At 43.3% G+C, this 24,737-nt stretch overlaps 1 protein-coding gene and 1 long non-coding RNA gene across 2 annotated transcripts; one reads left to right on the top strand and one right to left on the bottom strand.

Moving 5' to 3' along the window:
* Positions 1–1,975: 1,975 nt before the first annotated feature.
* Positions 1,976–3,934, bottom strand: LOC135805059 (uncharacterized). The gene is made up of 2 exons (XR_010551114.1): positions 3,226–3,934; positions 1,976–2,304 (listed from the first exon to the last, which is right to left on the bottom strand). It is a non-coding gene; the product is annotated as an uncharacterized LOC135805059 (long non-coding RNA).
* Positions 3,935–8,507: 4,573 nt separating this feature from the next.
* Positions 8,508–10,370, top strand: LOC135807209 (uncharacterized; the record flags this gene model as incomplete). The annotated part of the gene is made up of 1 exon (XM_065321222.1): positions 8,508–10,370. A coding segment is annotated over one exon (1,863 nt), but the record flags the coding sequence as incomplete, so codon positions are not given.
* Positions 10,371–24,737: the final 14,367 nt, after the last annotated feature.

Here is a 24,737-nt window from a genome sequence, read left to right on the forward strand (position 1 = left end):
GCATCCAGTGGTTGGGCCGAGTAGGACGCCGCGTCAGGATGGAAGACGCGTAGATCTACGTCAAAGAAAGCATCCTGTGCTCGGGTCCAGAAGCCACGGGCACGAATCATCGGCATACCACAATTGAGTTAGGAAGTGTTTTCGGTACAGACGGAGGCAGTTCTCTCTCATGTACATTTTTATTGCAAAGCCAGTGTGTTATCAAGAGATCCCCCCATCCGGGAGTTGTATCCTACCCACATGTGATATGGTGATTAGGTGATGTACAAGCAAGAGTAGAGTATAATCATAACCCCCCCAGGGGGGGGGGGGCTAAATACTATCAAGTACTTCAAAGTACAGTCGTCCCTCTCTAATCCGGCACTTGTTTATCCGGAACCCTTGCCAACCGGCGCACTTTCTGACGAAACCGATTTTTTTCGTTCAATTCCTACTTATTATTTTAGGCTGTCATCCAGGGAGTCAAATACCGGGAGTGGAAACGCCGTTAAAGGGGAACTCCACGAAAAAATGAAAATTTGATAGCCTGTAGAGTTTCGGGCGCTGAGTCGAATGGTCTTGGTCCGAAGTCTCTACGAGAAAGCGTTCTTGAGATATTTCAATTTTAGCCACGCCCCATACCAATGTATGTGTGACGTCATTGTGGCAATGTGCGAAAATACTTGGATTTTGAATCTCACTTTCTTCAGGACGAAAGTCACTTCAGAAAGTAGTTTGCCAAGTCGCCTGAGCCGCTGCAATGCCAAATTGTTGTGTTGTTGATTGTGCCAGTATCACATCATCCTCCTGGGGTTAGTTTTCTCAAATTCCCAAAGGATGGAGACCTGGCAAAGCGCCGAGATGTTGCAATGCGTCGTGAAAATTTCAAGCCTATTTTCGCAGCACGAGCTATGTTTGCTCGCTGCATTTATGATCCAGAGGGACTTGAGAGCTGAGTTTTGACGAGTACGCCGTCCAGGAAAGCCCTCATCAGTGTACCAGTGCCCTCCGAACCGTGAGCCTCCAGCAAAGCGAACTCAACAAGCTGCAACTGAGAAAGCAGGGCGAGATACGTCCCATCAGGATCAGAAGAGTACATCACCCCATCAACTCCGACTGCAGCTAGCTGATGAACGATATTACCCCAGTAACTTTGCGCATACCAGTACTCAAACTGTGCACATCTGTCATCAACTGGGACGCAAACAGACAGACCCCCAGCAAGTACGAAGGTTACAGAACTGTTTGCTTGCGATGTGCAGGCAGCATGCACGACGAACTGTCTCACCAATCCTGCCAAACTGAACCAGTGTAAGTTGATTGCGTGGATATGTCTCTATTTATAACAGCTACCCTACTTTTAGGCATGGTTGCATGAATACCATATCACTCAGAGCAGTTGTTAGAAGTCTGGACAGCCTTGGAATAGTGCAAGTAAAGTGAAACAAAAATATATTACACTCCGAGTTCCACGCTTGCGGGATCACCAGGCCAAAAAAAATCTAATTTCGAACAAGGAATGGGTTCTGGTTGTATGCAACACACACACATACGCACCCACATACTCAAACTCACTCGCACGCACGCTAGCCTAAGGATAGTACATATCCTGTAGTAGTGGTATACTTAGTGAAATGACTATGTGTACATCTAATGACGCCGCCACTCCACGCCAGAAGACAACAAACATCTGCTGCAACATTTTTGCTCCCGTCTCTTATGGGCAACACAGGGAATGAAACGAACAATGCAATTGAGAACAAGAGTCGTCCTGTACGGTGAAGTTTCCATTTTCTCATACAGCAGTATATTGTCTAAGCAAGTGTGTTTTCTCCACATTCTTTTTGCCATGCAGGTATATCACAGTGTCATGCCAAACTACATTCTCAAACGCATTCGTTTCTCAATTCTGGGGATGATTGGACACGCACATCTCGCAGCTCTTGACGACGTCAATGTCAACCGTCGCCACAGCACAACCAAAAAGACCGCGATAGGAAGGTATAAAGTCCAGTTCTCAAAGCATAAAGAAGACTGTGGCAAAATAGAAAATTATACGACAGAAAGAGCTATGAGTATGTTGACAAGCTCATGTGTGAGGTGGTAGCGGTTGCAAATGGCAACCTCCATGTTCCTGCCTTGGAGAAGCGTGTTTCCCTGCCAAATTCCAGGTGGAAGCCTCCTGAGAAGGCTGAGGTGGTGCAGGATTTGGATATCTTTGCCTGATGGTATTCACAACGCAGGCTGGAAGACGACAACGAACGTGCTTGCCCAATTTGCCGTGTACATAGTGTGTACTGCCTGTGTGCCGCATAGCGTAGAGATCTACACAAACACAGAATGTCATATATGGAATGTGTATGATGAGTGCTTGTACACATACCACATTGCTGTACCGTAATAATTATTATAGTCAAATACTCATTTACTCTACATATGCGCTGTATTGCACCTACCGGTACCTACCTGCACTTTCAGTGCGCGCGCCATACTAATTTAGTGTCCACTGGTACAAAGATGGAGGGTCTTGTAGAATTTACCATAATTGCTGATTTCAAATTGAATTCCAATGATCTGGGGGATGAATACTGATTAGGACGCGTTCGATTACCTACTAGCACAGAGATGTCTTGGTCAGAAAGTACAGATTTCTTACTCTCCTGCCAGAAATCGTGCATTATTTTGGTGTACGCTTTCTTGACCCCACGCTTGTACGTTGCATGCCATGGTATACTAGAAAACGAGTTTATTGACAAAGTCTATCGCTTGAAACGATAAAGTGTGGGTTCGGGTGTGATCAAAATTAATGCACCCATGGTGCTCATAAACTGTGTGCAGTGCTCTCTTCACCAACAGAACACTACCTACCATACTTTGTAGATCTTGTACCAATCCAAGGGAAAATGACAAAGACAAATGTGAGTCATGCATGAAAACTTGTGATAGCACGGTCTATAGTACAGAACAACGTTGTTCGTGCTATGCCTGACAACAATAATTAGTTACACACAAAACATTACGCGCATCGATCCTCACAAGATAAGTCAAGACATACTCGGAGCAAAGAGAAATTTGTTTGTGTCATGCATGAAACTTGTGATAACTACCAGTACAATGTCTTTCTTGTGCGACGCCTACTGTAGTGCGCCTGACAACAATAAATTTCCCCCAAAAAATAAGAATAAGTGTATCATGCTGATACGCGATCCTCACAAGACAAGTCAAGGCAAACTAATTGAGGCTTACCTAATGTCAGACTCTTCTGTCACTGGCATTGGCGGCTTCTGCATGTCGAGATAACCTCGAAGAGCAGTGATGAGCACAGCCTAATGCAAGGATACGATCTCGTAATCTGCGAGGTCCGCTACGCAAGAAACCTTGGGCCGTCTTGTCGACAGCGACGGCAGCATCCTACCAGCAAAATCATTCCCGCGGGCTGGGCATGGCTATACACTTTTGTCCACGCTCGCACCAGTCGGAGTCCCAAACGAATCGAGATTCTGGTGGCCAAGCTACTCGTCTTCTGTCGGACGCAGCTGCTGACGCATCTTCTTCCTCCACATTTGTTACACGCGATGGCAGCTCCTCAGCAGAGTATCTGGGCTCCCTGCCCCAACCATACGCGGCGGTGGGCTGTTGGTCGTCCTCACTGGCCTCAGCATCGCTGCCTTCATTGCTGGGGACAGAGGATTGTTCGGAATCGCCCATCTTCCCTTGAAATACCAACTAAAATTAGTGCTTGTAGACTGGCGAAGAGAAACGACTTTGCCACAATGACGTAGGCAGCCCGTGATGATGTAACCAAATGGCCGCATGACGTCAGGGCGCGGCCCCCGTTTTTGCAATTTCAAAGTGAAATATCTCAAGAACGCTTCGTCGTAGAGACTTCGGACCAAGACCATTCGACTCAGCGCCCGAAACTCTACAGGCTATCAAAGTTTCATTTTTTCGTGGAGTTCCCCTTTAATCTTGATTATCCATGCTCGCCTCGCGCAAAATTTTTGCAGTGCCTTGAGTACCTCAGCGTCGTCAAATGCAATTTAGAGTAGCCTTGAGTATTTTTTGGGAGAAAGCGTCCATCAGAACGTGTATACAGAGATATTTGCAGTGGTCTGCTCGTTTACTAGTAGGAGGACACCTAATTTATCGGTAGGCGTTATCGCAGTGTTGCGATGTATGACTGGAGGCCCGATTCACGCACGGATAGTGCCGTGACTTTTGATGTAATTTATCGAGGAAAATAGCTCAGCCTCAGTAATCAAAGCCACTTGGTTCGACCCACGAAAAAACTTCTCGTAACCATTGTCCTTTTCATATAGGTGCTACCTGTTAATTTTCTCGGTGTAAGATGATATGCCACTGACTTTTTGAGGGACCCTTCGTTTCTAAAACATTATTGATTTTTAAATCACGACAACATTATAAAGTCAAGGAATTTCTCTTGTTTTCTTCTTCAGTGTAAGAGAACATCACCGCTTTCAGTATGTCTCATGTCAAGAGGAAGCATGACAACGTATATCCACCACCAACACTGAGAATCGAATTACAGATTTGGCCGATTGTGTCGAGTATCACAGAATTGACAATGCACACCGAATTAAACTGTTCTAAATCCCTCTCTCTTTCTGTCTCGCTTCTCTTTGCCAACTTTGGGTGTCAGCAGTTACGCATGCGTACATGCACGCACCAATATACGGGTGCGCACGTACTCATTGGCATGCACAAACTGCACATGCACACACACACGGCATGCACGAACTGCGCATGCACGCACATTCACCCACATACACACACACTGGAATGCATGCATGCATGCACACACACACATACACACAAACCTGGTCCTGGTAAACACTGCCATTACGGTCACCTGTCCCCTTGCGGGGCCGACAACATGGAAACGACGAGCGACGGCAGAAAGCCGGCAGTCTGCCAAGAGATCAGGGACCATATTCAATCGGCACGACAAGAGAGCCATCTTTGGCAGCACACACACACATACTGACATGCCCACACTGTGCATGCACACACACGAACACACACACGGTGGATGCTCATGCGTCTCAGATTCAATTATCTTTTCAAAGTTTGGTAGATTCGGAGACATGTTGGCCAGAATTTCATAGCCGAAAGTCGCCAACACCGACTTGACGCTAGTTAACTCAGGCTTTCTGCTAGCTTCCAGTTCTCTTCTCACCGCAACAACACACCAACCACCATGGTATCTTTTTGGTGTCTCTGCAGTGCAGTTGACTATGGCGATGGGCTGGGGTGCTGCTGTTGCTGCTGCGGATGATGCTGGCATGATGGACGGCTTTCTTGCCACTACTGTACCGCAAATTAAACTTGAAAACACAGCTGATGTGGTCTCCAGGTCTGGACAAAACGCACACGGAAAACAGCGCAGTATTTTTATATTAAAATTGTCACAAATATTCATCCAGGTAGAGAATGCCATGTGTATCCTGATTCCTGACCATCACATAGTTTCTTAAATCTACCATTGCATTTCTTTTTACGAGTTTCACATTTATGCACGATCATTAGTCAAGTAAAAGAGATGATACTCACCCAGGACATCCATTTTCTCATGACTTGGCAACTTGGACAGTGTCTCGAGGAGAGACGTCCAGGCCAGATTAATAGTGCCAACCTTACTCCTCTTCACCATCTTCAACAGGTCAGTTCGGCGATGACGATCAGCATGTGCAATATCACGATAAAATATGTCAATCTTAGATAAAAGTTTACAACTTCTGGGCTGTTCAACTTCACGGCGTAGTGGATGGCCCTTGCAACAGAAGCTTCCCTGGGTCTGTACTTGACTGGAGGTTGATAAATCGAATGCTCTGTACATGCAGCATGCGTGTGTAACAAACCAAAACAAAGCTATTCAGTGATAGAAGTATTCACTCGATAAAGCTTGGTTTTACTCACCTCTCGCCAAAGTTCCTAAAACATCACTCGTAAAATGGCTACCGATATCTCCCTGTCCAGCTTGACCATGCACTGCCGACGAATCCACGACGAAGAGTGATAATACTACAAAAGGGAAGCGGAAATCTGACGAGAAGGTTTATGTATGGAGACGTCAAAACTGCTCCGCTTGCAGGAAGAACCAAAATACATTTTGACATTTTGAAAATCCCGCGGAATTGGTGAATGTGGCACAAAAAAGATTATTTGGAAAAAATCGGCGTGCTCCAGCGCGAGGCCTAGGCGAGCATGGATCACGCTCGCGCATCTCGTTTCCACTCCCGGTATTTGACGACTCCCTGCTGTCATCACACCATGGTACAAAGCGCTCTGCGTCTACGTCCACGTAAGGAGTTTTTGGTCGGTTGTCATGCATGATGATCCGTGTACGGGGTGAAAACGGGAGCAGAGGAAACGGGAGACGTAGACGTGGTATGGAGAGGGGGGGGGGGGGGTATACGACTTTTTGTATGAACGTGCGTATCTCCCCCAGCCTTTTTCTGAGCGACCCTGTACTTCTATGTACGTGGGTTCAAATTTCTAAAAACCTGACTGCGTGTACGGGTCAAGAACTGTGCTTGTCTGATGACACGACCATCCGTATCCGTTTTGGTTTTTTCACCATAGACGTAGACGTAAACGGGAGTCGGAGAACGTGGTGTGATGACGGCCTTGGGAGTAGTGTCCTGCCAATTTTCAGGTGTGTGTGTGTGTGCGTGTGTGTGCAAGAGTATATGTGAACATGTTCTCTGTTTTACTTTATCACTTTATCACTGTGTATATTCCCGGAGAACAATTGAGAATATAAAGCCGTGCACCAAATACTTGGATTGACACGGAAAAACCCTGCATTTTGACGTACATATGAGACATGCATGCAATTGGGTAGGGCCGGATCAGAGGGCAGGATTTCTTAATCCGGCACCCTCGTTAATCCAGCAGAAAATGCCGTAGCAAAAGGTGCCGGATTAGAGAGGGACGACTGTAGTAGTAGTAGTAGTAGTAGTAGTAGTAGTAGTAGTAGTAGTAGTAGTAGTAGTAGTAGTAGTAGTAGTAGTAGTAGTAGTAGTAGTAGTAGTAGTAGTAGTAGTAGTAGTAGTAGTAGTAGTAGTAGTAGTAGTAGTAGTAGTAGTAGTAGTAGTAGTAGTAGTAGTAGTAGTAGTAGTAGTAGTAGTAGTAGTAGTAGTAGTAGTAGTAGTAGTAGTAGTAGTAGTAGTAGTAGTAGTAGTAGTAGTAGTAGTAGTAGTAGTAGTAGTAGTAGTAGTAGTAGTAGTAGTAGTAGTAGTAGTAGTAGTAGTAGTAGTAGTAGTAGTAGTAGTAGTAGTAGTAGTAGTAGTAGTAGTAGTAGTAGTAGTAGTAGTAGTAGTAGTAGTAGTAGTAGTAGTAGTAGTAGTAGTAGTAGTAGTAGTAGTAGTAGTAGTAGTAGTAGTAGTAGTAGTAGTAGTAGTAGTAGTAGTAGTAGTAGTAGTAGTAGTAGTAGTAGTAGTAGTAGTAGTAGTAGTAGTAGTAGTAGTAGTAGTAGTAGTAGTAGTAGTAGTAGTAGTAGTAGTAGTAGTAGTAGTAGTAGTAGTAGTAGTAGTAGTAGTAGTAGTAGTAGTAGTAGTAGTAGTAGTAGTAGTAGTAGTAGTAGTAGTAGTAGTAGTAGTAGTAGTAGTAGTAGTAGTAGTAGTAGTAGTAGTAGTAGTAGTAGTAGTAGTAGTAGTAGTAGTAGTAGTAGTAGTAGTAGTAGTAGTAGTAGTAGTAGTAGTAGTAGTAGTAGTAGTAGTAGTAGTAGTAGTAGTAGTAGTAGTAGTAGTAGTAGTAGTAGTAGTAGTAGTAGTAGTAGTAGTAGTAGTAGTAGTAGTAGTAGTAGTAGTAGTAGTAGTAGTAGTAGTAGTAGTAGTAGTAGTAGTAGTAGTAGTAGTAGTAGTAGTAGTAGTAGTAGTAGTAGTAGTAGTAGTAGTAGTAGTAGTAGTAGTAGTAGTAGTAGTAGTAGTAGTAGTAGTAGTAGTAGTAGTAGTAGTAGTAGTAGTAGTAGTAGTAGTAGTAGTAGTAGTAGTAGTAGTAGTAGTAGTAGTAGTAGTAGTAGTAGTAGTAGTAGTAGTAGTAGTAGTAGTAGTAGTAGTAGTAGTAGTAGTAGTAGTAGTAGTAGTAGTAGTAGTAGTAGTAGTAGTAGTAGTAGTAGTAGTAGTAGTAGTAGTAGTAGTAGTAGTAGTAGTAGTAGTAGTAGTAGTAGTAGTAGTAGTAGTAGTAGTAGTAGTAGTAGTAGTAGTAGTAGTAGTAGTAGTAGTAGTAGTAGTAGTAGTAGTAGTAGTAGTAGTAGTAGTAGTAGTAGTAGTAGTAGTAGTAGTAGTAGTAGTAGTAGTAGTAGTAGTAGTAGTAGTAGTAGTAGTAGTAGTAGTAGTAGTAGTAGTAGTAGTAGTAGTAGTAGTAGTAGTAGTAGTAGTAGTAGTAGTAGTAGTAGTAGTAGTAGTAGTAGTAGTAGTAGTAGTAGTAGTAGTAGTAGTAGTAGTAGTAGTAGTAGTAGTAGTAGTAGTAGTAGTAGTAGTAGTAGTAGTAGTAGTAGTAGTAGTAGTAGTAGTAGTAGTAGTAGTAGTAGTAGTAGTAGTAGTAGTAGTAGTAGTAGTAGTAGTAGTAGTAGTAGTAGTAGTAGTAGTAGTAGTAGTAGTAGTAGTAGTAGTAGTAGTAGTAGTAGTAGTAGTAGTAGTAGTAGTAGTAGTAGTAGTAGTAGTAGTAGTAGTAGTAGTAGTAGTAGTAGTAGTAGTAGTAGTAGTAGTAGTAGTAGTAGTAGTAGTAGTAGTAGTAGTAGTAGTAGTAGTAGTAGTAGTAGTAGTAGTAGTAGTAGTAGTAGTAGTAGTAGTAGTAGTAGTAGTAGTAGTAGTAGTAGTAGTAGTAGTAGTAGTAGTAGTAGTAGTAGTAGTAGTAGTAGTAGTAGTAGTAGTAGTAGTAGTAGTAGTAGTAGTAGTAGTAGTAGTAGTAGTAGTAGTAGTAGTAGTAGTAGTAGTAGTAGTAGTAGTAGTAGTAGTAGTAGTAGTAGTAGTAGTAGTAGTAGTAGTAGTAGTAGTAGTAGTAGTAGTAGTAGTAGTAGTAGTAGTAGTAGTAGTAGTAGTAGTAGTAGTAGTAGTAGTAGTAGTAGTAGTAGTAGTAGTAGTAGTAGTAGTAGTAGTAGTAGTAGTAGTAGTAGTAGTAGTAGTAGTAGTAGTAGTAGTAGTAGTAGTAGTAGTAGTAGTAGTAGTAGTAGTAGTAGTAGTAGTAGTAGTAGTAGTAGTAGTAGTAGTAGTAGTAGTAGTAGTAGTAGTAGTAGTAGTAGTAGTAGTAGTAGTAGTAGTAGTAGTAGTAGTAGTAGTAGTAGTAGTAGTAGTAGTAGTAGTAGTAGTAGTAGTAGTAGTAGTAGTAGTAGTAGTAGTAGTAGTAGTAGTAGTAGTAGTAGTAGTAGTAGTAGTAGTAGTAGTAGTAGTAGTAGTAGTAGTAGTAGTAGTAGTAGTAGTAGTAGTAGTAGTAGTAGTAGTAGTAGTAGTAGTAGTAGTAGTAGTAGTAGTAGTAGTAGTAGTAGTAGTAGTAGTAGTAGTAGTAGTAGTAGTAGTAGTAGTAGTAGTAGTAGTAGTAGTAGTAGTAGTAGTAGTAGTAGTAGTAGTAGTAGTAGTAGTAGTAGTAGTAGTAGTAGTAGTAGTAGTAGTAGTAGTAGTAGTAGTAGTAGTAGTAGTAGTAGTAGTAGTAGTAGTAGTAGTAGTAGTAGTAGTAGTAGTAGTAGTAGTAGTAGTAGTAGTAGTAGTAGTAGTAGTAGTAGTAGTAGTAGTAGTAGTAGTAGTAGTAGTAGTAGTAGTAGTAGTAGTAGTAGTAGTAGTAGTAGTAGTAGTAGTAGTAGTAGTAGTAGTAGTAGTAGTAGTAGTAGTAGTAGTAGTAGTAGTAGTAGTAGTAGTAGTAGTAGTAGTAGTAGTAGTAGTAGTAGTAGTAGTAGTAGTAGTAGTAGTAGTAGTAGTAGTAGTAGTAGTAGTAGTAGTAGTAGTAGTAGTAGTAGTAGTAGTAGTAGTAGTAGTAGTAGTAGTAGTAGTAGTAGTAGTAGTAGTAGTAGTAGTAGTAGTAGTAGTAGTAGTAGTAGTAGTAGTAGTAGTAGTAGTAGTAGTAGTAGTAGTAGTAGTAGTAGTAGTAGTAGTAGTAGTAGTAGTAGTAGTAGTAGTAGTAGTAGTAGTAGTAGTAGTAGTAGTAGTAGTAGTAGTAGTAGTAGTAGTAGTAGTAGTAGTAGTAGTAGTAGTAGTAGTAGTAGTAGTAGTAGTAGTAGTAGTAGTAGTAGTAGTAGTAGTAGTAGTAGTAGTAGTAGTAGTAGTAGTAGTAGTAGTAGTAGTAGTAGTAGTAGTAGTAGTAGTAGTAGTAGTAGTAGTAGTAGTAGTAGTAGTAGTAGTAGTAGTAGTAGTAGTAGTAGTAGTAGTAGTAGTAGTAGTAGTAGTAGTAGTAGTAGTAGTAGTAGTAGTAGTAGTAGTAGTAGTAGTAGTAGTAGTAGTAGTAGTAGTAGTAGTAGTAGTAGTAGTAGTAGTAGTAGTAGTAGTAGTAGTAGTAGTAGTAGTAGTAGTAGTAGTAGTAGTAGTAGTAGTAGTAGTAGTAGTAGTAGTAGTAGTAGTAGTAGTAGTAGTAGTAGTAGTAGTAGTAGTAGTAGTAGTAGGCTGCCGGCTGAGATTCAGTGTCCATGCGTCAATCTGGACAATATAACAATAGCTCAAAGACCTTAACAATTGATTACTTCTCTTGACATACTAGAGAGGTTCTGCAAAACGAAAATGTGTACGAACTTTCGCTCTACGTCACGAAGTGAGAAACTTCGCACGAACTTTCGCAACTTTGGACGCGAAACTTGCAGGGAACGCGAAATGAACTTTCGTAGGAAGTTTCGTGAGATTGGGTCATGTCGTACGTGCACTTGGCGCGTGCAAACTACGAAAATGTGCAGAACACAAAGTTCGTGCGAAAATTCGTACACATTTTCGCAAGGCCTGTCGCGAAACTTCGTTCGAATTTTCGTTGTGCAGAACCTCTCTACTAGTGCATTCTCTTTTTCTTTCTCTCTTTCGTTCTTACTCACTCTTTTCCATCACTTGTGTGCTTACCATGGTATTTTTTTGCCCGTAAAAGTGGTTTGGTCAGTAGTAGTAGTAGTAGTAGTAGTAGTAGTAGTAGTAGTAGTAGTAGTAGTGGTAGTAGTAGTAGTAGTAGTAGTAGTCAGCAAGCTTGCTGTCGCGTCAGGAAGTCATCAGCCAGCTCCGAACGCATGAACGGATGAAGAAGCGCCAGTACGGAGAGCGGGTGACAGCAGTTGACAGAGGTACGTTTACACCGCTAGTTTTTTCTACCTCGGGCATGATTGGCAGAGAATGTTCAATGGCACTGAAGACACTGGCATGCCTGATTGCTGAGAAGAACGTCGACCTACACGTATCGGTTATCATGGGTCAGCTCCGTTGTAAGCTGTCAGTCTGCCTTATGCGATGGGCAGTCACCTGTTTGCGTGGTTCAAGATCGTCATACCGCCGCAACAGGATGAATTTCACGACGATGTGCAGGTTGCGGGCAGCCTGAGCGTGATAGTACCTGACAGACATTTGCCCAACATTGCCCCATGATAATGAATTCTTGAGTTTTTGGACATTGTATTGCATTGCTGCTCCATCTACATGGCTGTATTTGTGTTTCACATCTCCATTTCAAGTTTCCTAATAAAGATTGTGTCAAGTAGTAGTAGTAGTAGTAGTAGTAGTAGTAGTAGTAATGCCTTTAACATGCCTTTAACAGCGTTAACCGTTCAGCAGCTATTTACAACATCGCCCGTACTTGTCCCGCTATGTCACTGATCGTGGGAAACACCTACCGAGAACCGATCCGGCTTTTCGTGACGGGTGGTGGTGAGGTTCAATCTCGTGAGGGTACATGCCAAGGTGACCCAATTGCCATGGCTATGTATGCACTAGCCATCATGCCACTTATCCATCGACTGCAGGAGCTTGTCCCAGATGCTGAGCAGTTATGGTATGCTGATGACGATTCCGCACTGGGACGTCTTCGTGCTCTACGCAAGTACTGGCGGAGCATCAGCAACCTGGGTCCGGTGTATGGGTACTTGCCCAACCCCACGAAGACGGTGCTCGTTGTGAAGCCGGAAGTCGAGGTGGAGGCCCGGGATCTTTTCCGGGATACTGGCGTCTCTATTCGGACGGACGGCGCTCGTTGCCTGGGTGGTGCCTTTGGCACAGTCGAGTTCCGTCGTGAGTTTCTGGATCAGCGGGTTCAGGGACTTACAGCCCAGATGAATCGCTGTGGAGAGTACGCCATTACCCAGCCTCATGCCAGCTACGCCGTTGCCGTAAGATCCCTGGTGCCAAGGTGGAAATTTCTATCACGGGCCATGGAGTGCGGTCCGGGGGTGTTGGCACCCATTGACAGCAGTGTGACTGACAAGTTGTTACCTGCTGTCACCGGCCATCACTTCTCGGACGACTCCCCGCTGCGGCGTTTGCTGTCTCTGCCCTGTCGACGTGGTGGAATTGGGTTGCCAATCGCCTCGGTTGTTGCAGAGCATGAGCACCAGCGTGCCCTGCGTGCGACTGAGCCCATGCGGGATCTACTCCATCGCTCTCGCACTGAGCCTCAGAATATTGGAGCATCTCGAGATCCTCGGCCTGGGGATGACCATCCCATCCTCGCTGCCCTTGCCCTCGCACGGACTCGTGCTGTTGCCATGCGGCGGGAGAGGGACCGCCAGGCATCGGATCTGGCTGCTGCCGTTTCTCGTGAGCTATCGCCCCCGCAGCAGTTGTTAATCGAGATTGCGGGTGAGCCCGGCATATCGTCATGGCTGACGGCGGACCCGATGTCCCGGTACGGCACCGTGCTGAATTGTAATGACTTCAGAGACGCCCTCTGTATCCGTTACGACCTGGATCTCAGGGACACCGCGGCAACCTGTGTGTGTGGTCAGCCTGCCGTGCGGGATCACATGTTTGTATGCCCGACCGGCGGCTATCCTGGTGCGCGTCACGACAACATCCGTGATCTGCTCGCGGAGGTGTTGGTTGATGTCGCCCAGGACGTTGAAAAGGAGCCTAGGCTGGCGGCCATGCATGGGGAGGATCTACCCGGACGCCAGCTGAATCGCCAGGACGAGGCCCGAGCGGACATCCGAGCCAGGGGCTTCTGGACAAGGCAGCAGGACGCCTATTTTGATGTTAGGGTAACCCACCCTAAGGCGTCTGTGCTGTCTCGTTCAGAAGTCCTTGGCCAGCTCAGGTCTCACGAGCGGCGTAAGAAGGCCGAGTATGGGCCACGGATCGTCAACATCGAGCGTGCGTCATTTACGCCGCTTGTGTTTACGACGCAGGGCCTGGCGGCACCGGAGTGCGCGAAATTTCTATCGACGTTGGCGACATACCTGTCCAGGCGTCACACCGATATCCCGTACTCCATCCTCATCAACCGGTTGCGGGTACGCATCTCATTTTGCTTACTTCGGTGGGCCGTCACCTGTTTCCGCGGGTGCCGGGCCTCGTATCAGCGGCGTCGCCAGTCGTCTTTCCTGGTGGAGTGCCGGCAGATGGGTGGCCGATGAGCTGTTGCCATGGCAAGGGGGCTGCTGAGACGCCGGCTTGGCACCGGGTGGACTCGCTGCCGATGGTACGGTGTAGGATGTATGTACAATGTAGGTACTTCACTCTGTTGTCATTTGTCTGTCTATTTGTTGAATTGGATAGGTGTACGGACAGTTCTCCACAATGCATGCACATCCATTCATAACATTCATGACAGGTAATTTATATTGACATTGGCTTAGACTTGCATACATGACGGGACCTGTTACTTTAATTTTCACTTTAAGTTTAAAGTTTTCTTCTTTTGACATTGGATTTGACGATTTGACATTGGATTTACTAATTGATTTGACGTTATTTAAAGGAGTTTTCTTTTTTTTAATTGAATTGATCTTCAATGATTTACGATTTCACGTTTCCGCTATTTTGCCCGTAAAAGAGGCTTGTCACTAGTAGTAGTAGTAGTAGTAGTAGTAGTAGTAGTAGTAGTAGTAGTAGTAGTAGTAGTAGTAGTAGTAGTAGTAGTAGTAGTAGTAGTAGTAGTAGTAGTAGTAGTAGTAGTAGTAGTAGTAGTAGTAGTAGTAGTAGTAGTAGTAGTAGTAGTAGTAGTAGTAGTAGTAGTAGTAGTAGTAGTAGTAGTAGTAGTAGTAGTAGTAGTAGTAGTAGTAGTAGTAGTAGTAGTAGTAGTAGTAGTAGTAGTAGTAGTAGTAGTAGTAGTAGTAGTAGTAGTAGTAGTAGTAGTAGTAGTAGTAGTAGTAGTAGTAGTAGTAGTAGTAGTAGTAGTAGTAGTAGTAGTAGTAGTAGTAGTAGTAGTAGTAGTAGTAGTAGTAGTAGTAGTAGTAGTAGTAGTAGTAGTAGTAGTAGTAGTAGTAGTAGTAGTAGTAGTAGTAGTAGTAGTAGTAGTAGTAGTAGTAGTAGTAGTAGTAGTAGTAGTAGTAGTAGTAGTAGTAGTAGTAGTAGTAGTAGTAGTAGTAGTAGTAGTAGTAGTAGTAGTAGTAGTAGTAGTAGTAGTAGTAGTAGTAGTAGTAGTAGTAGTAGTAGTAGTAGTAGTAGTAGTAGTAGTAGTAGTAGTAGTAGTAGTAGTAGTAGTAGTAGTAGTAGTAGTAGTAGTAGTAGTAGTAGTAGTAGTAGTAGTAGTAGTAGTAGTAGTAGTAGTAGTAGTAGTAGTAGTAGTAGTAGTAGTAGTAGTAGTAGTAGTAGTAGTAGTAGTAGTAGTAGTAGTAGTAGTAGTAGTAGTAGTAGTAGTAGTAGTAGTAGTAGTAGTAGTAGTAGTAGTAGTAGTAGTAGTAGTAGTAGTAGTAGTAGTAGTAGTAGTAGTAGTAGTAGTAGTAGTAGTAGTAGTAGTAGTAGTAGTAGTAGTAGTAGTAGTAGTAGTAGTAGTAGTAGTAGTAGTAGTAGTAGTAGTAGTAGTAGTAGTAGTAGTAGTAGTAGTAGTAGTAGTAGTAGTAGTAGTAGTAGTAGTAGTAGTAGTAGTAGTAGTAGTAGTAGTAGTAGTAGTAGTAGTAGTAGTAGTAGTAGTAGTAGTAGTAGTAGTAGTAGTAGTAGTAGTAGTAGTAGTAGTAGTAGTAGTAGTAGTAGTAGTAGTAGTAGTAGTAGTAGTAGTAGTAGTAGTAGTAGTAGTAGTAGTAGTAGTAGTAGTAGTAGTAGTAGTAGTAGTAGTAGTAGTAGTAGTAGTAGTAGTAGTAGTAGTAGTAGTAGTAGTAGTAGTAGTAGTAGTAGTAGTAGTAGTAGTAGTAGTAGTAGTAGTAGTAGTAGTAGTAGTAGTAGTAGTAGTAGTAGTAGTAGTAGTAGTAGTAGTAGTAGTAGTAGTAGTAGTAGTAGTAGTAGTAGTAGTAGTAGTAGTAGTAGTAGTAGTAGTAGTAGTAGTAGTAGTAGTAGTAGTAGTAGTAGTAGTAGTAGTAGTAGTAGTAGTAGTAGTAGTAGTAGTAGTAGTAGTAGTAGTAGTAGTAGTAGTAGTAGTAGTAGTAGTAGTAGTAGTAGTAGTAACAAGGCCTCTTTTACGGGCAAATGACGCATATGCGTAAACCAAAAGCAACAAGAAACTCAATAAACAATGTCCAACAAAAGAATCTGCTGACTGCAAAAAAGGACACAAGGTAAAACTCAAGTCCAATAGATCGCGTATGGTACGTCTGTGTGAACAAACCAAAAGCCGATTGAGTGGTGAATGTGGAATGTGTAAGTTGAAAACTCGAGTCTGATAAATAGCCTATTGGTGGTATATGTGTAAAAACATCATAAACCAATAGGGTGGTGGATGTATAATTTGTCTGCGTGTGAATGCTTATTTCGATCTGTCCGATGAACAAAACAAAACAAACTATTATAAAAGTAGAACCAAAAAAAAACAAAAACAAAAAAACAAAAAAACAAAAAAAAACAAAGACATGCTCAAAAACAGATATGTCCGTTACGTCACAGCATCCGTTTAGGATCGGCCACACAGCCCCATGCCACTACCGGAGCAGCCTGCACTCCGTGACAAACGAATTGCCACGGCGTACGCCCCGAGCTCCCCGGCATCCACGCAGACAGGTTACGGCCCAGCGGAGGAGGCAGAAGGCAATCTTGGCACGAAGATGGTGCATGACGACGGAGTACTGTAGGTCAGAGTGCTTCTCCACCACGCGCTGAACAAGCCGCTTCAGGAACATTCCACACTCTGCCCCAGCCATGCCATTCGTAGCAAACACCAACGGAGTGAAGGCACCTCGCTCGACGTCCGTGATCCTCTGGCAGTATTTTCGCTTCTTCTCCAACTCGCTGGTACGCAGTTGGCCAAGGGCTTCCGAACGCGACAGCAGGGACGCTTTAGGGTGGGTGACCCTGACATCAAAGAAAGCGTCCTGCTGCCTTGTCCAGAAACCCCCGGCCCTGATGTCCAAACGAGCTTCAGCGCTGCGATTGGCGGTCCGGCCGGCGAGCACCTCGCCATCGAGAGGGAGCAGTCTAGGCTCGACCTCCACGTCTGGCACGACATCGCCAAGGACAGCCGCCAGGGTGTCCCGGATTTCGTCATGACGTGCCATCGGGTACCCCCCATGTGGACACGTCATCGAGTGGTGTAGGGTGGTGTCCGCTCCACAAGCGCATTTGCACGGGACATCCAGTGGCAGGTACCCATAGCGTATGCACACCGCATCTCGAAAGTCGGACTTGTTCAGGATTGTCCGGTGCGCAGTAAGCGGGGCACACGTCAGCCATGACGACACGCCCTTCTCACCGGCGATATCTGTGAGGCATTTCTGAGGCGGTGGCAGATCGGGATACAACGCCGCGACTAGTGCCTTCTGCGACTTCTCCTTGTCCTTGCGACGTGAGACCGCTCGCTTGCGGGACTCGGTAACGGCTGCGACCGACGGGTTATCACGAACCGGCTGGGTGGTGTGGACCCCAGGTTCTGGCCGGGTCACAGGTCCAGGAGGATCACGAACGGACGCAGCAGAAGACGCAGCAGAAGCAGAAGCAACCGACAATGGTGGATTCCGGTGCGATGCTAAAGACACCTCCTCGCCATCGGGCACGGACGCAGCAGAAGCAGAAGCAACCGACAAGGGTGGATTCTGAGGCGATGCCAAAGACACCTCCTCGCCATCGGGGACGGCACTCCCCGAACCATCACCGACCATCAGACGTACAAGCGGCTCCGTCACCGCAACAGAAGTGGAATACTCCCGCTCCGCCTCAGCCGCCAGAATCGGGATGTTTAGGCCTCCAAGGCGGGTGGGCACTGAGAGGAGTCGCCGAAGGCTTGCCTCATCAGGCACCTCCCGACCCAAGAGGAGGGGTAGCAGGTCACGGTTGACCAGGGTATCCAGGCGATCCAGTAGTAGTAGTAGTAGTAGTAGTAGTAGTAGTAGTAGTAGTAGTAGTAGTAGTAGTAGTAGTAGTAGTAGTAGTAGTAGTAGTAGTAGTAGTAGTAGTAGTAGTAGTAGTAGTAGTAGTAGTAGTAGTAGTAGTAGTAGTAGTAGTAGTAGTAGTAGTAGTAGTAGTAGTAGTAGTAGTAGTAGTAGTAGTAGTAGTAGTAGTAGTAGTAGTAGTAGTAGTAGTAGTAGTAGTAGTAGTAGTAGTAGTAGTAGTAGTAGTAGTAGTAGTAGTAGTAGTAGTAGTAGTAGTAGTAGTAGTAGTAGTAGTAGTAGTAGTAGTAGTAGTAGTAGTAGTAGTAGTAGTAGTAGTAGTAGTAGTAGTAGTAGTAGTAGTAGTAGTAGTAGTAGTAGTAGTAGTAGTAGTAGTAGTAGTAGTAGTAGTAGTAGTAGTAGTAGTAGTAGTAGTAGTAGTAGTAGTAGTAGTAGTAGTAGTAGTAGTAGTAGTAGTAGTAGTAGTAGTAGTAGTAGTAGTAGTAGTAGTAGTAGTAGTAGTAGTAGTAGTAGTAGTAGTAGTAGTAGTAGTAGTAGTAGTAGTAGTAGTAGTAGTAGTAGTAGTAGTAGTAGTAGTAGTTTACACCGCTAGTTTTTTCTACCTCGGGCATGATTGGCAGAGAATGCTCAATGGCACTGAAGACACTGGCATGCCTGATTGCTGAGAAGAACGTCGACCTACACGTATCGGTTATCATGGGTCAGCTCCGTTGTAAGCTGTCAGTCTGCCTTATGCGATGGGCAGTCACCTGTTTGCGGGGTTCAAGATCGTCATACCGCCGCAACAGGATGAATTTCACGACGATGTGCAGGTTGCGGGCAGCCTGAGCGTGATAGTACCTGACAGACATTTGCCCAACATTGCCCCATGATAATGAATTCTTGAGTTTTTGGACATTGTATTGCATTGCTGCTCCATCTACATGGCTGTATTTGTGTTTCACATCTCCATTTCAAGTTTCCTAATAAAGATTGTGTCAAGTAGTAGTAGTAGTAGTAGTAGTAGTAGTAGTAGTAGTAGTAGTAGTAGTAGTAGTAGTAGTAGTAGTAGTAGTAGTAGTAGTAGTAGTAGTAGTAGTAGTAGTAGTAGTAGTAGTAGTAGTAGTAGTAGTAGTAGTAGTAGTAGTAGTAGTAGTAGTAGTAGTAGTAGTAGTAGTAGTAGTAGTAGTAGTAGTAGTAGTAGTAGTAGTAGTAGTAGTAGTAGTAGTAGTAGTAGTAGTAGTAGTAGTAGTAGTAGTAGTAGTAGTAGTAGTAGTAGTAGTAGTAGTAGTAGTAGTAGTAGTAGTAGTAGTAGTAGTAGTAGTAGTAGTAGTAGTAGTAGTAGTAGTAGTAGTAGTAGTAGTAGTAGTAGTAGTAGTAGTAGTAGTAGTAGTAGTAGTAGTAGTAGTAGTAGTAGTAGTAGTAGTAGTAGTAGTAGTAGTAGTAGTAGTAGTAGTAGTAGTAGTAGTAGTAGTAGTAGTAGTAGTAGTAGTAGTAGTAGTAGTAGTAGTAGTAGTAGTAGTAGTAGTAGTAGTAGTAGTAGTAGTAGTAGTAGTAGTAGTAGTAGTAGTAGTAGTAGTAGTAGTAGTAGTAGTAGTAGTAGTAGTAGTAGTAGTAGTAGTAGTAGTAGTAGTAGTAGTAGTAGTAGTAGTAGTAGTAGTAGTAGTAGTAGTAGTAGTAGTAGTAGTAGTAGTAGTAGTAGTAGTAGTAGTAGTAGTAGTAGTAGTAGTAGTAGTAGTAGTAGTAGTAGTAGTAGTAGTAGTAGTAGTAGTAGTAGTAGTAGTAGTAGTAGTAGTAGTAGTAGTAGTAGTAGTAGTAGTAGTAGTAGTAGTAGTAGTAGTAGTAGTAGTAGTAGTAGTAGTAGTAGTAGTAGTAGTAGTAGTAGTAGTAGTAGTAGTAGTAGTAGTAGTAGTAGTAGTAGTAGTAGTAGTAGTAGTAGTAGTAGTAGTAGTAGTAGTAGTAGTAGTAGTAGTAGTAGTAGTAGTAGTAGTAGTAGTAGTAGTAGTAGTAGTAGTAGTAGTAGTAGTAGTAGTAGTAGTAGTAGTAGTAGTAGTAGTAGTAGTAGTAGTAGTAGTAGTAGTAGTAGTAGTAGTAGTAGTAGTAGTAGTAGTAGTAGTAGTAGTAGTAGTAGTAGTAGTAGTAGTAGTAGTAGTAGTAGTAGTAGTAGTAGTAGTAGTAGTAGTAGTAGTAGTAGTAGTAGTAGTAGTAGTAGTAGTAGTAGTAGTAGTAGTAGTAGTAGTAGTAGTAGTAGTAGTAGTAGTAGTAGTAGTAGTAGTAGTAGTAGTAGTAGTAGTAGTAGTAGTAGTAGTAGTAGTAGTAGTAGTAGTAGTAGTAGTAGTAGTAGTAGTAGTAGTAGTAGTAGTAGTAGTAGTAGTAGTAGTAGTAGTAGTAGTAGTAGTAGTAGTAGTAGTAGTAGTAGTAGTAGTAGTAGTAGTAGTAGTAGTAGTAGTAGTAGTAGTAGTAGTAGTAGTAGTAGTAGTAGTAGTAGTAGTAGTAGTAGTAGTAGTAGTAGTAGTAGTAGTAGTAGTAGTAGTAGTAGTAGTAGTAGTAGTAGTAGTAGTAGTAGTAGTAGTAGTAGTAGTAGTAGTAGTAGTAGTAGTAGTAGTAGTAGTAGTAGTAGTAGTAGTAGTAGTAGTAGTAGTAGTAGTAGTAGTAGTAGTAGTAGTAGTAGTAGTAGTAGTAGTAGTAGTAGTAGTAGTAGTAGTAGTAGTAGTAGTAGTAGTAGTAGTAGTAGTAGTAGTAGTAGTAGTAGTAGTAGTAGTAGTAGTAGTAGTAGTAGTAGTAGTAGTAGTAGTAGTAGTAGTAGTAGTAGTAGTAGTAGTAGTAGTAGTAGTAGTAGTAGTAGTAGTAGTAGTAGTAGTAGTAGTAGTAGTAGTAGTAGTAGTAGTAGTAGTAGTAGTAGTAGTAGTAGTAGTAGTAGTAGTAGTAGTAGTAGTAGTAGTAGTAGTAGTAGTAGTAGTAGTAGTAGTAGTAGTAGTAGTAGTAGTAGTAGTAGTAGTAGTAGTAGTAGTAGTAGTAGTAGTAGTAGTAGTAGTAGTAGTAGTAGTAGTAGTAGTAGTAGTAGTAGTAGTAGTAGTAGTAGTAGTAGTAGTAGTAGTAGTAGTAGTAGTAGTAGTAGTAGTAGTAGTAGTAGTAGTAGTAGTAGTAGTAGTAGTAGTAGTAGTAGTAGTAGTAGTAGTAGTAGTAGTAGTAGTAGTAGTAGTAGTAGTAGTAGTAGTAGTAGTAGTAGTAGTAGTAGTAGTACGGACAAGCTGCTGCCAGCGCTCAGCGGCCATTCGTGTTCGGACGAGTCGGCACTGAGAAAGTTGCTATCGCTACCAGCGCGGTTTGGTGGCATGGCAATCCCTGTGCCCTCGGTGGAGGCCGAGAAAGAGTTTTCTGCATCCAGACAGATTGTGGCTCCTGTGGCGGCCTGCATAAGACCACCAGAACATCCAACAAGCACCAACGAAACTACTCAAACAGACCAGCTGAACGAGGCAATAGCCCTCAGCCGGCAGGAGGCCGGGCGTATTCGCAGAGAGAAAGCTGCCCAAGCCACGGGTCTCGTTAGCGAATTGCGCCCGGATTTGACAGCAACACAGGCGCTGTTGGTGGAGAATGCCGCGGAAAAGGGCGTATCATCTTGGGTAACGGCGGAACCATCGTCCCAAATGCAGATGGTGCTGAACAAATCGGATTTCCGAGATGCGTTCTGCATCCGCTACGGCCTGCAGCCTGACGGACTCCCCCTGACTTGTGTATGTGGTGCTGCGAACACAATAGACCATGCGATGATGTGTCCGGCAGGGGGCTACCCCATGGCACGCCACAATGAGATCCGGGACTTGTTGGCTGACGTGATGCGTGAGGCGGTCCGGGATGTGGAGGTAGAACCGCCTCTACTACCATATGATGGTGAGCGGCTCCAAGGGAGGACAGCCAACCGCTCGGCAGGTGCCCGCCTGGACATCCGGGCTTGTGGCTTCTGGACGAGACAGCAAGATGCCTTTTTCGACATCCGGGTTACACACCCAAAGGCAAGCTTGCTGTCGCGTCAGGAAGTCATCAGCCAGCTCCGAACGCATGAACGGATGAAGAAGCGCCAGTACGGAGAGCGGGTGACAGCAGTTGACAGAGGTACGTTTACACCGCTAGTTTTTTCTACCTCGGGCATGATTGGCAGAGAATGTTCAATGGCACTGAAGACACTGGCATGCCTGATTGCTGAGAAGAACGTCGACCTACACGTATCGGTTATCATGGGTCAGCTCCGTTGTAAGCTGTCAGTCTGCCTTATGCGATGGGCAGTCACCTGTTTGCGGGGTTCAAGATCGTCATACCGCCGCAACAGGATGAATTTCACGACGATGTGCAGGTTGCGGGCAGCCTGAGCGTGATAGTACCTGACAGACATTTGCCCAACATTGCCCCATGATAATGAATTCTTGAGTTTTTGGACATTGTATTGCATTGCTGCTCCATCTACATGGCTGTATTTGTGTTTCACATCTCCATTTCAAGTTTCCTAATAAAGATTGTGTCAAGTAGTAGTAGTAGTAGTAGTAGTAGTAGTAGTAGTAGTAGTAGTAGTAGTAGTAGTAGTAGTAGTAGTAGTAGTAGTAGTAGTAGTAGTAGTAGTAGTAGTAGTAGTAGTAGTAGTAGTAGTAGTAGTAGTAGTAGTAGTAGTAGTAGTAGTAGTAGTAGTAGTAGTAGTAGTAGTAGTAGTAGTAGTAGTAGTAGTAGTAGTAGTAGTAGTAGTAGTAGTAGTAGTAGTAGTAGTAGTAGTAGTAGTAGTAGTAGTAGTAGTAGTAGTAGTAGTAGTAGTAGTAGTAGTAGTAGTAGTAGTAGTAGTAGTAGTAGTAGTAGTAGTAGTAGTAGTAGTAGTAGTAGTAGTAGTAGTAGTAGTAGTAGTAGTAGTAGTAGTAGTAGTAGTAGTAGTAGTAGTAGTAGTAGTAGTAGTAGTAGTAGTAGTAGTAGTAGTAGTAGTAGTAGTAGTAGTAGTAGTAGTAGTAGTAGTAGTAGTAGTAGTAGTAGTAGTAGTAGTAGTAGTAGTAGTAGTAGTAGTAGTAGTAGTAGTAGTAGTAGTAGTAGTAGTAGTAGTAGTAGTAGTAGTAGTAGTAGTAGTAGTAGTAGTAGTAGTAGTAGTAGTAGTAGTAGTAGTAGTAGTAGTAGTAGTAGTAGTAGTAGTAGTAGTAGTAGTAGTAGTAGTAGTAGTAGTAGTAGTAGTAGTAGTAGTAGTAGTAGTAGTAGTAGTAGTAGTAGTAGTAGTAGTAGTAGTAGTAGTAGTAGTAGTAGTAGTAGTAGTAGTAGTAGTAGTAGTAGTAGTAGTAGTAGTAGTAGTAGTAGTAGTAGTAGTAGTAGTAGTAGTAGTAGTAGTAGTAGTAGTAGTAGTAGTAGTAGTAGTAGTAGTAGTAGTAGTAGTAGTAGTAGTAGTAGTAGTAGTAGTAGTAGTAGTAGTAGTAGTAGTAGTAGTAGTAGTAGTAGTAGTAGTAGTAGTAGTAGTAGTAGTAGTAGTAGTAGTAGTAGTAGTAGTAGTAGTAGTAGTAGTAGTAGTAGTAGTAGTAGTAGTAGTAGTAGTAGTAGTAGTAGTAGTAGTAGTAGTAGTAGTAGTAGTAGTAGTAGTAGTAGTAGTAGTAGTAGTAGTAGTAGTAGTAGTAGTAGTAGTAGTAGTAGTAGTAGTAGTAGTAGTAGTAGTAGTAGTAGTAGTAGTAGTAGTAGTAGTAGTAGTAGTAGTAGTAGTAGTAGTAGTAGTAGTAGTAGTAGTAGTAGTAGTAGTAGTAGTAGTAGTAGTAGTAGTAGTAGTAGTAGTAGTAGTAGTAGTAGTAGTAGTAGTAGTAGTAGTAGTAGTAGTAGTAGTAGTAGTAGTAGTAGTAGTAGTAGTAGTAGTAGTAGTAGTAGTAGTAGTAGTGGTAGTAGTAGTAGTAGTAGTAAGAAAGGTTTGCTCCCCACACCGGAGCTCGCGCTATTCCGCCGACTTTACTTGACACTTGACTGACTCACAACTGCCATCCAGAGCACACGAGAAGTCCATCGAACCTTCGACTCGGCAAACCTGCAAGAAAGCACCACTCCGCAACCACTACTTCGTATAGTAGTAGTAGTAGTAGTAGTAGAATGAATTATTTATTATATAATTGCTATCGCTCCATGATCCACGACGGCCAGTACAGAGTAACAATAAGCCTTGTGTGTGCTTCCATTAGTTTTGATTGGTATGCGGTGCTTTATTGGCGAGAGGCTAGCCGCTGTTTACCTGCGACAAGAAGTTGATTTTTCGAAAGTCGTAAAATAAAACTCAAGTCGCAGTGCGAAGCAACACGTCAAAACTCACCTGCTTGGTATGGCGCTTCTGGTCATCGCGCGCAGAGCCATGAAATTTTGGCTCGGAGTATAACCATGATAACACATCGTAGTCTCACTGTGACATACTACAGTGTACAGTAGTATGTTTTCTAATCAAAATACAGGTCTGCTCTCGATATAACAACTCTCACTTGTACATAAACCTCGCTAGTACATACAAAAATCAAATCCCACGCCGAAACAGCATCACTCCCATACAAATTTTGTTCTACACAACATAATCCTACATAACATAAACCTCGACATAACACACGCTGCGGCGCGGTCCCCGACGTGCGCAGTACTGCGCACTCTCGATACAACATAAATTCACGTGCACGGTACGATCAAGCGGTAGCTGTAGCTAGGCAGTTTAGTGGTTTAGGCCAGTTTAGTCCTACATAACGTAAACCTCGGCATAACGCACCCTATACGGCGCTCTCCCTGACGTGTGCACTCTCGATACAACGTAGATTCACGTGCGCGGTACAATCAAGCTGTAGCCGTAGCTAGCCAGACATATATTCTGCGGCATTGATGGTATTTGATGTCGATGGTGGTACAGTGTGTATATGTTTGCAAGGTTGAACCCGCGCTGTAATACCCTTCATTTTGAGGTACATATTGTATTTTACACACGGTTTTCTACATAACATAACTCTCGATATAACATAATGTTTGCGTGGTCCCAGAGATTACGTTATAACTTATATGGAGAGTACTGAGTAGACCTGTACCAAGAGAGAAAGTGAATATTGAGTCCGTTCCGGTTTGCAACCTATGACTATGAGTATGAAACCGTCGCCTCTACCAGCGATACGGTACCGTACGGCACGCGACAGTTCATCGGATCGCGGACCGCGCCGGGATCGCTCCATATCACACTGTCAACAGACTGAGCGCCGGCGCGCCCTGCACGAGTGACGACTGACGGCTTTGGCATATCAGGCTTTCTTCCACGGTCGACAACACAACGCCAGATAAGACGAAGAGTCCGCGGTCCGCGTCCGGACCATGAACCTGCGCTGCGTGCGTGCACTGCATACGGGACGAGTACATGTATCACCATGTA

The sequence above is a fragment of the Sycon ciliatum genome, chromosome 1 (genome assembly GCF_964019385.1).
Source record: "Sycon ciliatum chromosome 1, ocSycCili1.1, whole genome shotgun sequence".
In the NCBI taxonomy this organism is placed as follows: Eukaryota; Metazoa; Porifera; class Calcarea; order Leucosolenida; family Sycettidae; genus Sycon; species Sycon ciliatum.